Source organism: Saccopteryx bilineata, chromosome 3 (assembly GCF_036850765.1).
Source record: "Saccopteryx bilineata isolate mSacBil1 chromosome 3, mSacBil1_pri_phased_curated, whole genome shotgun sequence".
Lineage (NCBI taxonomy): Eukaryota > Metazoa > Chordata > Mammalia > Chiroptera > Emballonuridae > Saccopteryx > Saccopteryx bilineata.
Window position 1 is genome coordinate 59229168 of NC_089492.1, and position 14320 is coordinate 59243487.

General features: G+C 38.5%; 1 protein-coding gene across 6 annotated transcripts in view; it reads left to right on the forward strand.

Moving 5' to 3' along the window:
- CHD7 (chromodomain helicase DNA binding protein 7) overlaps positions 1-14320 on the forward strand; it is a 211870-nt gene that overhangs the window by 109926 nt on the left and 87624 nt on the right. For 5 of the 6 annotated variants that reach the window (XM_066266185.1, XM_066266186.1, XM_066266191.1 and 2 more), the window contains one exon: positions 13730-14160. In XM_066266185.1, the coding sequence (XP_066122282.1) occupies positions 13730-14160 (431 nt within the window). Of the gene's footprint in view, positions 1-10925; positions 10963-13729; positions 14161-14320 lie in introns of those variants that run through there. The other variant, XM_066266190.1, reaches the window with a different exon arrangement.

A 14320-nucleotide genomic window follows, 5' to 3' on the forward strand; every position in this document is an offset into this window, starting at 1 on the left:
TCTCTTCTCTGTAGTTGATTTGGTATGGATCTATGACTTCAGAGGTTCCCAGATATGATATATGGACATTTGTTAGGTATATGAAATGAGATTATGTATTATTGGAATACTGTTCTGAAACTTTTCCTTTTTTATGGGGAAAGTAAATTGTGTATTTTAAGATTTTGTTGTACCAATTCTGGTATTTCTTACTTGGTTTGAGGTTTCTACTATGGATTTTTAGATCAATTTTATTTATTTATTTATTTTATGTTTATCTGAGAAACTTCCTTAATCTTTCCCTCTGAAGTTATGTTCACTTCTCTACTTCACCTTACAAACACTCATTTCTTTTGGGGCATGCGGGGTAGTTATCATTTGAGCCATACTGCAGCCAGATTTTAGCAGTAGAGACCAAGTCTTAGGGTTAGGAGGGAATTGTAAATCAGTTTACCCAACTTTATCTCACAGATGAGGAAGTTAGGGAATCTTCAGATGCTTGTTTTCCCACCTGATTTTTAAAGTATCCATAGAGTAAATAAATGGTCAGAAACTGACCCTAACAGTTACTCCTCTAGTCTGTCCTATTATCTCCTTTTGAGAACTTACCTGAAAAGAGCCACCAGCACCTAGAGGAACATACCCAGGTAAGCACCTGGTGCTCTCTACCTAATGCTAGTGGGGGCTGCACTCACATAACCCTGAGCCCTCTGGGCCACGGCAGCTGTGTGCCTGTCCCTATCCCTGTTCCTTTGGTCCTTCTGGTCGAAGGTAAATCTGTTCTGAGCGTTGTTTCCTGTTTGCCAGTTGTCCTTGGGGATGATGGTGGTAACGTACAAAAACTTGTCAGATTGTTCCTGAGATAATTTCTATTTATATTTCTGATTGTGCCCTAGTAGAAGCTGAAGATAATGTTTAGATTCTTGAATTTGAGAAGTGGTTAGTGTTGGATGTTAGTTGATTATTGAATTTTGCAACTATAGAGCTTATTATCCTAATATTTTGGATGATGTTAAACTACGAAAAAAGCTCCACTTCTTTGCTGATGTCCAGACATAAATTTTGATAAAACACACCATTTTATTGCAAATTACATTAATCCCATCTAAATTGTGTTTTAAAAGAGAATATTGAAATATAAATATTTATTTTAGGCATAAATGATGATATTTTGTCAAGTCATCTGCAGTTACACATTTTTACAATATATGCATGTTTAATATAAATAAATTAAAACAGAAATTAATTACTCAAATATAAATGATTACATAATAGCATCTTTGTAGCAGTTTCAGTTTGTTCAAATATTTTTAAATAGAATCAAGTATCTAAGATCTATAAAGAAGGTGCTGAATGGCTGTTGACATTAAGCACAAGGTAAATCACACAGCAGTTTAAACTAAAATAGTTTAGTTCAGAGGGTACTGCTGTTTTATAACCATATTTAAAAATCTGTTCCTCTCACTCCCTCAAACTGAGTTCAGGGGTATAATGGATCCCATTATAGGTAAAAGGTCTGTGACTCAGCCATTGAGCTACTCAAACTCTTGGCTGTTTTAATTGCCACCATTAAAGGTTTAGTACTTTTATCTCATAAAAATAGATATCATTGATGTAAAATGTGTGCCTGTTGAAGATACATTTTTACCTCTGCCCTGATCGTTAGCTAATCATCCATTTTGTTTGAAGTTAGTTAGGTTTTATGCAGCTGGGAACTTGACATAGATCACAAAATTATTCAGATTTTAGTAAGGCAATTAAGAAAAATTTTCACGAAGGAATAAGAGTAATATCTAGCTAGAATATCTTCCAAAAAGAAACTTACTTTGTTTTGGTTTACATTTTGACCACATTTAAGTGATAAGGATGGTGGGTGGATTTCTACCAAACTCATTCTTGAGGGCATGAGAATAATAATAATATTTCTCTGAGTCTAATGCTGTGACTTCAACAATTCAAAGGAAATATAGCGATCACTTTTTGTCTCTACATGACACATATGTGTAAACTTAAGCATGGTAATCAGCAGCATTTATCTGCCTATATTCTCAAAGGGGAAAATGCCAAGGTGTAAAGGAAACTCCAAGAACACGTTGTTCTGGGCTTTTCCCTTCAAGCATGCTTGCTAGGCACAGTCATTCATTGTTCATATGGCTGCATGTAACAAGGTAAAATGTCTCCAGTAGAGGTCTAAAGTGATCTCAAGAAAGTTGAACTTCTTTACCCCTAGGAATACATTCATTTCTCCACATAGTATAAATACAACAGCAAATAATTGGTGGGGCAGTTCCTTAAGTTTTGTCTGTTCTACGGTTGTAATTGTGGAATTATAATATATTTAAATAAGAGAAGAAAATCTGACTGTAAAGGGGACTCAAATCTGAAACAGTTTTAAAGCTAAAACCTACCACACAAAGCATTTGTGAGCTAATATATATAAGCAGGCTTCTATTTGTGCCCAGCTGTGTAGATTCAATTATAATAATTTTCTCAGTTGCATAACATTGCTGTTTGTTTATTACTGCGTTATTAGTCAGTGAATGAACCTCCCTCTTTTTGACCCTTCAGCAGTGTTTATAAAATGCTTAATTGCTTTGGTATCTTCTGTTTTGTGTGTGATTCCAGCTGGTAGGAGTCATGGGGACACCATCCCCTTTAAGAGTTAAATGGACTGTTTCTGATGTGCAATAGACTTTCTTTTAAAATAAGTATCAGGAGCCTTTTAATATTGTTTATAGGGCAGTTTCTTATGTTTTTTTCTTGAAAATGAAGTTATTTTCTTTTTAAAACCCCCTTTCTGATGGTTTGAGTGGCAGTTAACTAACAATGCCAGGCTGCAGCTTTCCCACGATGGCCACACCCTTTATTGCACTTGGCCCCTTCATGTCTGGGTGGGTTTCACCTCTGTCCAGCTGTTCCCCTGCACCAGCTCTCTTTGCCATCACAGCTCCCTCCTGCGGGAGGACTTCAGCAGGCGTGCACGAGCTGCAGCGATCAGGCACGTAGGCGGGATGGTGGAGACGGGGGTGCTGCAGAGAGCCTGCCTGGGTTGCATCCCGACTCTTCTCAGAACTAGGTGTTGGTGGCTTTGGGCACATTTCCTAACCTCTTTGTGTGCCTTAGTTTTCCCATTTATAGAACAGATAATTTCAGAAGTTGGTTGTGAACCTAAAACAGGGCTTGTCACAAAACTGCTCATTGTTACCATCAGCAGCAGCACCACTGCACAGGTCCAGGGAGATGCTGCTGAGCGGTCTGTCTTTATGTGGAAGGACACACGTCTAGCATGGACAGGGGGGCTCCTGGGTGGTAAGAAAAGACTGAAAGAATTTCACATGACAGTTGCAGAGGACAGTGACGGATGTTAGTTGTTTATTGTTGCAAAACAAATTCCGTGGTCTAAAACAATATCCCTTTCTTATCTCCCAGTTTCTGCAAGTCAGGGTTTGAGCACAGCTTAGCAGGGGCCTCCGTCCAGTGTCTCACCAGTTATGGTCAGGTCCGTCAGGACTGCATTCTCATCTGGAGTTCTGACTGGGGAAGAGTCTGCTTCCAAGTCCATTCAGGTTGTTGACAGAGTTTGTCTCCTGCTTCTGTGTGACTGGGGCTTCAATTCTTGCTAGCTGTCACCTTGCCCTCTGCTCCTCAAGGCGACTTGCAGTTCCTCACTGTGGTGGGCTTCCTCTGTATTCACTTGCTTCTTTAAAGTCAGCAACTGAGAGTCTCCAACCCTCCTGGAGGGCCCTCCCACTTTACACACCGTCCCTGATGGACTCAGTCTGCCGCCCAGGGTAATCTCCCCTTTGAGCAACTCAAACCAGTGGATTTGAACCTTATCATATCTGTGAAGTTCTTTTACCTTTGCCATGTGCTGTTGCCAAGCCAACTGTTCCCCGCAGTCAGGAGGAGGGGAAAACATGAGGCCACCTTAGAACTCTACCTCCTACAAGATATTGGTGAGTTTTTATAGGACCAAAGTAGTCATTAAGCATTTATTGTTAACTCAATTTGTTAAAATCACACTCTCTGAATCTTGGAGAACTTGCCTGGTGTGTGTAAATTAGGTTTATCATTAAGCTCCTAAAAATGGACTTTTTCCACCCTCAAAGATAGTTCCTGTTTCTACTCAAACCCCTGCAGTTGTTCAGTGTTAGATAAAGACATACCTTCCTTTAAGTCCTTTGAAGTTTGACTTTTTCAATTCATAGCAATAGCATAGTAAGTTGCTTTTAATATTGACCTTTATAGGGTAGCAGAAACCTAATTGCAAACAGAGCCAAACTCCATACCTTTCACCTTTCCCGTTTAGAGATCAAACATGCTATTGGGTAACCAGTGATAGTAAAATACATTATAAGTCTACAGCAAAGAATTTTTGAATTGAACTTAACTTTTTAGTATTTAGTTTAAGTTTGGTCTTCGTCTTGACTATCATTGAATAGGTTCTACTTATGCAAAATGTTTTGGCCAGCCCAGAAGAAATGTTGTCTTGTGTTTTGCTGAGTCTGGTTCCTAGTAAGCCGGATAATTTCAGGTCTAAATGGTTGTTGCCAAATTCAAGCCTCCATATATGTCTTCAAGAACAATATGGATATAAGAACTAACTTGAAATTAGCAAGACGAGTACCTGTGAACTGTGAGTTGGGCCGATAGATTCTCATTCACTGATATTTATTGAGTCGAGCCAACTAAGGGAAATTCTGTATTTCCCCATGTATAAGACACACCTTAATTTTGGGGCTTGAAATTTGAAAAAAAAAAGTATTACATAAAGTTATTGAACTCATTTTATTCATCATAAAATTCATACAGTTCCCATCACTGTCCAAACTCCCATCCATTAGCTTGTCCTCATCTGTGTCTGATGACAAGTCATTGTTTTCATATATTGCCTCATCCTCAGTTCCATCTACGGCCTTTGAAATGCCACACTTCTACAACCACTGTATAAGACACACCCAGATTTTAGACCCCAAATTCTTTTGGGGAAAAATGCGTCTTATACATGGGGAAGTATAGTATGTGCATGAAGGTGAAGATAAGAAAGAAGAAAGAGGGAGAGATAGTAAAATTGACTTTGTTAAGGACCCTGAGCATATTCATTATTTTTTAAAATTTTTACTTCTAGAAGGTAGTGTTTGGTAAAACTTGCAGCAGTTGACGTACTGTGTTAAGGCACTAAGATTTAAGAATAAGTGAGTTCTCAGACTCCTCTCATGGGTGCATATCTTGGTTTGCTTGTTGTAAATCAGAGACACCATGATGCCCATGTTTCCCGCTCTATTCGGGGGGGGGGCTTGCTGTTGAAAGAGAATGGGTGTCGTCTCTAAGCAGGTCTGCTGTGTACCAGGGACTACCCTCTGCTTGTGGCCCAGGACACAATGAAGAGTCCCTCGTCATTACTGCATTAGGCTTTGAATTGTATCAAATTTGTAGTTTTTTCTGTCCCTCCCCTGCCCAAAGTAGTGGTAAGGCCTATTGGCCCCTCTACATTTTTTCCCCCTAATTAAAAGTACTTCAAGAAATGATTTTCAAGTTCAGCAACACAGTCTATTTACCTGCATACACCTTTTGGAAAACTAACACATGTAAAAACATAATCAAGTCTTATATAAACAATTAAGGTAACCTTTCCAAGCATTTATGAAGCAGTGGAGATACATCAAAAGTATGTTTGGTGTAACATTGGTTCAGCTGTATGCCTTGAGCATGTGTGCGTGTAAACACAGTATTTCAGTGACGTCCTTACGTGCAGGCCTGCTGCTTCACCTGCTGCTTTTCCTAAGAAGTAGAATGATCTGTTACCAAACTGGAGAGGAGAATCGACTCTTTTAGATTCCTTGAAATATAGTAGATTAGAGATTATATATGTATATGCTGTTTCTTTTTTAAAGTTGGTTTTGGGAGAATTTTCCAGAGAGAGCAGATGGAGGGTTACCTTTTTCCTCTTTTTCTGGTTCTGGAACACTCAGGTCAGGTCCTGGCTCAAAGCAGGCTGATTGAACTGACTTCATCTTCTATCAACAGGGCGACTTTAAAATCCAAACTGGATAATGTCTGTTAGCTGCAAAGTACAGTATGCATTTCAGTTCTTAACCACATTTTTATCTTTGGGGAAAAAAGTGATTCTCTACAGCTTTAGTTTCAAAGTAAACTAGAATTCTCTCCTGACCCTTTGAAGGCAAAAAATTTCAAATTTATATTAAATTAAAATTTAATTAGTGTGATAGGGTCTTACAACTAAGACCTTTATGGTTTAGGAGAAAGGTGCCCATGGCTCCCCAGGCTTGTGCTGTGGCAGGAACAGGGCTTGAGACCACCCACTGCCCCCTCCACAGCCGTGGGACCGCAGTCACCTTCCCACTGGCTTTGTAGCCACATCCGGGTTAGAATTCAGGTTTGCCATTTTCTAGCTGTATAACTTTGGGTCAGTTCATCTTCAAGTGTCATTAATAAAAGAGCAATTCTATCACCACTCACCAACCTCGTGAGATTATTATAGGGAGCTCAGAGAAGAAATAGGTAAGATACTTAGCAGAGCACAGGGCACATTCAGTACGGTGGCCCAGGATGGCTACGGGACAGCCCAGCTCCTGTGTTGTCTCTTCCTGAACACCGGCTGCACCTGTACCCTTTGCCCTGTCGCCCTGAGTGGGGCCAAGCTGGAGGCAGTCTTGCGGGTGCCACAGCACGGTATGACAGCCTGGTCAGCACAGAGAGCAGGCCCACCTGGGCTTTCTCAGGGACCACAGCACAGTGTGTCACACGTTAACAATGCTATCTGTGACAGTGCTACAGTAGGGTTTCAGTCCTAAATAACCTAGAAGATGGTCAGTTTTTTATATATGATGTGAAGCTTTAATATTAAATTTAATATAACCACTTCATTCATTACTTTGGACTCTAATAACTCAAAATGTGTTTGTAATTTAGATGTCATAAAAGCAGCTCATGTTCATGTGTAGCTGTTGAAGATTTCGTTCGAATGGCAGATCTATTCTAAGGACAGCTTAAAAACATAAGCCGAAAGTCAGAGGTTCAAAAATGCCTTCAGATGATTTTTAAATGAGATATTTCATCAATAATTTTAAAATAATTTTAATTCTGAATTTAATGATTCTGAGTTACAGGCAGAGATAAATTTATTACATTATAATATTTCAACATTTACTTTATTTAACTTGGTAATTATCTTGGCTGTGTATATAACAGAAATTATATGTCATCTTTATATGATTATTCTAATATTTCTATTTTATTCCTACCAGTGACTAAATTGCACATAAAAGAAACTGCCAATCCAGTAAGCTAAGTGCAATTTATATAACGTTACATTTGTCCGTAGAGTCATATGCTGTCTTATAAAACATTTGATAACACACACAGACAAACACACACACATACCGTACCCACCCATCACCCCAGGAGCAGGTGACTTTGCCCAACTTTAGCTTGTATCAGTAAAGTATATTTTGAAGAACACTAGGACACTTTATTCAAGATAGTCTTGGAAAAATGGGATGCTGCAGTGAAATACCTCAGAACGCTGCCATCTCCCCTTGGAGTGTAGGATAGACTTGGGAAGTTTTGTAGTATAGAACACTGTATGATTTTGCTCAGCCCAGAAGTCTCTAAACTGATGTGACCCAAGTCTTCTTTCCATGTAACAGCTTTTAATGTCCCAAGCTTAAAAATATTGTTCTATACATTTTACCGTCTTAATTAATTTATATGACAAACAGTCCCAATATTGTTCATTTGTTTATTTGGTTCATAAATGTACTCATTCAACAATTTTTCCTAGAAATTGTTAAGAATGAGCTGAATAAAACTAATATAAAAGGTTTGAACTTGAGACCCTGACTCTAATACCAAATTTAGCCAAGCAGAAAATCTTACAATCCTTGAATGTATTCTTAAGAGTGTTTCCACACTTATTTTATTCAAAGAATCAAAGTTAAAAATTATTTTAGTTGACTATTTAAACTAATACTTGCTCATTTTGATCTGTTCCTTCGCCAAGAAGGTTTCAAAGGCTTGCTTGTCATGGCATTTTTATGCCTTCAGTAACCCAGTCTTAGGCATGATTCACTGAAGTCTGGGTCCGTGGAGGAAGTGACCCCGGGCCAGCACCTTGCTGGCATTTCCCAGGGAGCCTCTCCTCAGTGCTGCCTGGGTCAGGTGCTCTGCTCCCCCTGGCAGCTCCTGGCTGCCTTGATTACTGTTATATCCTCAAATATTTGTTGAATGAGTAAATGAATTGGACACCAAATTTTGAGTGCATCTTCTTTTCATCAATGTCATGACAAGACAAGGGCGTTAGACTCTCCATAGGACTTACTGAGCCCTTGCTAAATGCGTTTTTGAACAATTGTTCACCCTTTGGCTGAAGATTGAACTTCAGTCTTTATACTGGAATTTCTTTTTCTTTTTTTAAAAATATTTATTTATTCAATTTTAGAGAAAGGAGAAAGAGAGAAGGGGGGAGGAGCAGGAAGTATCAACTCACATATGTGCTTTGACCAGGCAAGCCCGGGGTTTCAAACCGGCGACCTCAGCATTCCAGGTCGACGCTTTTTTTAAAAGTGTGTCGAGGGATCAAGAACCTGGGAAGTATTGGAAAAATAAGAGTGAAGAAGGTCAGTAATAGAAATGTGTCTCCAAGGCCATTAAAAAAAGTAAGTTTTTATCTTAAATGAGTACTTAATATTTCTGATTTTACAAATCATTTAAATCATAGTGTGTTTTAAGCGTGTATTTGTTGTTCCTTGGGTCTTAATCAGTTGCCCACTTCTCCATCATAATCTTGGAGTCTCCAAGAGGTCCAATGCCTCCTTTTAATTTAGTTTGCGGGGAAATGTGTCTCCTGAAAGGACCATGTTACTCTTGTCCAGTTGGTAATATATTTTTTTATCATAAATTAGTATTTTGATTTTAGACTTCTTTGTATCACTCAGTAAGCAGAGTGTCCATGTGTGTCCTGTATCGTAAAATGTCAGTTTGTAGAGATTGTACATGTGGGAAACATTGCACCCTGTTAATATTATATTGCTCACTCATGTTACTTGACATCGCTAACAGGTTTGAGGCTTCAAGAATATAATGAAGGAACAATATGAGTAAATAAGATTAAATCAGAAAATACTGATGAAAGTTGGAGGAAAAGCACGCTTGAGATAGATGAAAAGTTTCTCCTTACTTTTTTATGTTCCTGAGCACTTTGGACTCCCTTTGCTTAAGGGTAACCGAGGGATTGCCCTCGCTTCCCCACCACAGCTCAGCTCTCCTTTGGTTAAATTTGCATCCTATTTATACTGCTGTTTCATGTAAGATTTTCTGTTTGTCTAATTTATATGTTCTGAAAAATGCAGTAAGGATACAAACAATTACCTTTAGTTTATGATTTTTTTTTTTTTTGACAACACACAGCTTGGATCACTTTCATTTATACTGTAAATATCAGTCATTCTCTTTTAGGTCCAAGAGTTCATGGCATAATCCTTTTATACCTATATTCCCTAACACTCCAACAGACATATGAATGTGTGATAGAAAATGTGTCAACCAGAAAGTCTTATAGGGTGTATTTAAAAATACCTTTGATATCTAACATTCTCCACATTTGCTCTAATAAATGAGAGGTTTTAGGAATGCCCTATATGGTAATATCAGATGTTAATGGCATTGATTATCTGCCAGGCAGTGGGAATTGATGGGAAAATGTGCTGTAAAATTAAATAGCATTAGAGAAGACTGCCGTGCGGGGAGGGGGCAGCAGGACACGCCGGCTTGGGAGCCTTCGTCAGGGTACTACTGGGAGCTCCAGGTTCTCCCCCACATGATTAAGGCAGGCCATCTGTTCTTTGTTAAATGTTTACAAAAACAGCTTTTCTCTAAAAGATTTAAGGAGATGTAGGTCTGGTAAACACTATCATATTTCTGAGCACCTTTTCCACCTGATTTTCAAATAGTACCAAAATATAATTCTGCTGCATATCAAACAGGATTAGTAGTTTTTTGTATTCAATCTTTATGTTTTCTCCTCCTTATGAAAGATTAAGTTTTTAAAGGGATACTAATTTATGGCTTCATTTATTACAGAAAGGAGCAACTAAAATCATTTGTATGCTAAAGTGTGTAAATAAATCTTCAGCCCTTTTGTATTTGGTGTTATATGCTTTTTCTAATTCGTAAATGTGTACCAGGCATCTCTTATTAGAAGCCGGCACTTGGCTACTAGAGTCAGTACCATGCAGATTAAAGACAGGTGCACATACCTGGAATTAATTTGCCATTCTCAGCTTTAAGCATTGTTTACTGGTAGATTTCTTTTTTCTCTTTCCTTCCCTTTCCAGGAAAGATTTTTTCTTCCATTTCCTGAAAAATAGCTCGTCCCAAATAAATTTGATCTCTATGTCCCTTACAAATAATAACAATAATACAGCATTTTCCTTTTGAATTACATTAGAAAATAATATGTAACAATTAATTTGACTTTATCTTAAATGTAAAAAAGCAGTTAACTCAAATAATTCCCAATAATCCCCAATAATTCTCAGGTAATGATAATTTGAACAGTGCCTCGGTTGACTCTTATTAACCCTTTGAGTAGTACGAACATTCATGGACGTCCTCGCTGAAAGGGTTAACAAAAACCTCACTACTCAAAGGGTTAGGAGTGTTTGTGAGGGACAGGTAGAGGGCAGGGGTAACTTTCCTCAGTGTCTGGTTAGCTGCGCGGTCCCTGTAGGGAACCATCCGTGTGCTCTTCTCAGACTTGTGCCCTGTTTCTCTCTCTTCTCATAGATCCTCACTCTTTGAGGTTCACTGACTCTCGAGTGTTATTAAGAAAGGGCACTATGCATTTTAAATTCTCCTAATGCCATAGGATTTTGGAAAGGACTTTGGAAATCATCTAACCCAAATCCTTCATTTTGCAGTTGAAGAGAATGAACCCCAGGTGGAGTGCAGTGATTCCCCCAGGTAAAACAGCTAATGGCAGTGCTTGGATTAGAATCTGTATCTCTTGCCTCACCATTCTGGGCTGCTTCTCCTACACTTGTGCTGATGAAGAATTGGATGTAGGTTTCTTTAGTAACCATGGTTGGTTTTAATGAAAACAGTGTAACTACTTCCTTCTCAGGCAGTGAGTTTTTAAAAAAGGTTTTTGGGTCACCAAACACGTTTGAAATCAAATGAAACCTGTGGAGCCTTTCCCAAGACACCCATGTATAAGATTTCAGAAGATTGAACAGCGTGTAGATTTAGGAAACTTCGTCTCAAATCTTGTTCTGTTCCCTGCAGTGTGGCCTTGGGTGGTCATGTAACCTGTTCAAGCTTTCCTTCCTTTCTGAAAGATGGGGGGAAATTATCACATTTTTCTTGAGATTCAGCTGAACTTACTCCAAAAGCACCCAGCTTAGTACATAAAATAGATGCTCAATAAGAGTTAGCTGTATTGGAATCTACTTTATAGTTCTTACTGATGGTAAGCCGTAGTTTCTGAGTTACTCTCGAGTTCTCTGCAGACCTGGACCTGGGCTCTCTCGCCTTCTCCCTTTGGAGGTGCCGTGGTGAGGGGTGTGGGCTCTGTGGCCATCAGCTTGGATACCATTCTCAGTTCTGTCAGTTATGTCTGTGATCCTTACTGCATCTTAGAGTGACTGCATACTTAGGTCTTAGGGCTAATGTGGCGATTGCATGGTGTCAGGGGTGTAACGTACTTAGAACATGTCCAGGACATAGTGAGATTGTTCAGTAAACACTAGCAGCTGTTATTGTTGTTGCTGTCTATATTACAGTTACTATTAAGTGTCTGGAGAATATGTGAAGAAGGCAAATATTGAGGGACACTTGCAGGTGTACCATTTTCAAATATCTCATTAGCATATATATCAAGGTTCATGGAATGTCATAATGGACAGTGGAGATAGCACTCTGGCCCTGCCCTGGTTTGCACTGTGAACTGCGAGGCCAAGTCACTGACTCTGATCTCAACTGACCACTGAGCTTCCTGTCCCATTGTTGTTATTTTTTCTGGTGGGAGGGCACAGACAGGAAGAGAGAGAGATGAGAAGCATCAACTCATAGTTGTGGCACTTTAGTTGTTCATTGATTGCTTCTCATATGCACTGTGACTGGAGGGCTCCAGCCGAGCCAGTGACCTTGGGCTTTAAGCCAGAAACTTTTGGGCTCAAGCCAGCAACCACGGGATCATGTTAATGATCCCCTGCTCAAGCCAATGACCCTGTGCTCAAGCTGGAGACTTTGAGGTTTCTAACCTGGGATCTCAGCATTCCAGGTCAACACTCTGTCCACTGCACCACCACCGGTCAAAACTGTTGGTATTCTTTATAGTATTTCTGACCATCTCTGGGTGAACACCTAATGACTGTCATCTCCTACAAGACACAGTGAAATGACTATCTGGATTCTCTTCCCATCGCTAAAATTTGGAAATGTAAAACAATTTATGGAAAACACTATCTGCATTTCATAGTAGCACAAGGAATCTAGCCAATTCAAAGCTATTAAGTTTGGGTGTATGCTTTTAATTTGACATTTTGATGTTTTTTAAATTAGAAATGACCTGTATTATGCAAGATTTATGTGTTCATACTTTGATTTCAAACTTCCACAGGACCTGGAACTTGAAGTGCTTACTTAGTACACTTGTTCTTTTTAAAAGTAGCTTAATTATGTATCTTTAATTTGACTTCCCATTCCTGCGTTGCGGAAAGAATTCTACATAATTCATTCTGAATGGTTTAGCTTTTGCTACCATTTTTTTTTATATTTAAAAATATTTAAGTTTTTGAGTAATTTGAATGCCTTATACAATATAATCTTAAAACAAAACAAAGACAGTTATAAACCCTTAAACCTTATAAAGTTAATAAATTAAACATGAATAAATTTATTTTAAACATTAAAATAATTTGTACATTTAGTCAGGTTTTATCTTTTCTAAGTTCACATCACAAGTTTAATATCAAAGACATTTCAAATTCAAGTTTCAGGATAACATGTATGAAATGGACACCAATAAAAAATATACTGTGTTAAAAGTGTAAATGTTATGAATAGGAGAAATGAGAAGTTAATTAAGATGGGAACGTTTGAAAAAAATGTTGTAAAGACTTTGTAAGAGTTAAAATAAATGTAATATATAATTATTTAAGTTTAAATTTGGTCATTATTTTAGTAAAACTTAGCATTTATCAGCATACTTAAATTTATTCTTTTATACAAACCTGCTAAAATAAAATATTTATTTATATTATACTTTCTTAACCAGGAAGTGACAAAATACAGCTCAAGGGTAGAATCCAACCACCTTATTTGTTTATCATTGATGGCTATTTTGTAATAGTGACATATTTGAATACTGTAACTGCTTTTGCTACTATTTTGTCATTCATCATTTCCTATCCAGGCTGCTAAGGAAATGGACGTTAGTCTTTAGCCTAATGAGAATTATTTTCCTCTTGGACTACATTTTTTTTTTTTACTGTATTACCAAGTTGCCCCCTTTCACTCTTTATTTAAAAGCTTTCTTGTTTAAAAAAATAGGGGATTTTTTTTTGGATGAGAGAAAATGATACATTTTACAACTGTATAGTATGGTAAAGTGTTTGGTACCTTGAGTATAGAGTAAGTTTTAGAAATATCAGCCTGTAACTTTCAGTTCCTTTCCATCACTACGAAGAACAGTGATATACTAATTTCAATTCCTATTTGTGTTTCTCAGCGTTCTCCGTCGGAGCCCTTTCTAGAGAAACCAGTGCCGGATATGACTCAGGTTAGCGGGCCGAACACGCAGCTAGTGAAGAGTGAGGATTACCTGCCGTCCTTAGAGCAGCAGCCCACACAGAAGAAGAAGAAAAAGAAAAACAACCACATTGTTGCAGAGGATCCCAGTAAAAGTTTTGGTAAAGATGACTTCCCCGGTGGGGTTGATAACCAAGAACTGAATAGGAATTCACTAGATGGGTCTCAAGAAGAAAAAAAGAAAAAGAAAAGGCCGAAGGCAAAAAAAGATCCGAAGGAACTGAAAGAACCCAAGGAGAAAAAAGAGCCCAAGGAACCCAAGACCCCAAAAGCCCCTAAGATTCCCAAAGAGCCAAAGGAAAAGAAAGCAAAAACCGCCACGCCAAAACCCAAGTCCAGCAAAAAGTCAAGGTAGGCCACGCATGGAGACGCCCCCAGACCGCAGCTCAGAAGTGTGCAGCCGTGAGGTGGGCGGGCAGAGGGAGGGGGGGACGCTTCGGTTGTCCTTGTTTTCCTTGTCGAGTTTCTTTCTCTGATATCCAAACTCAAAGTTAAGATTTTTTAGGCATTC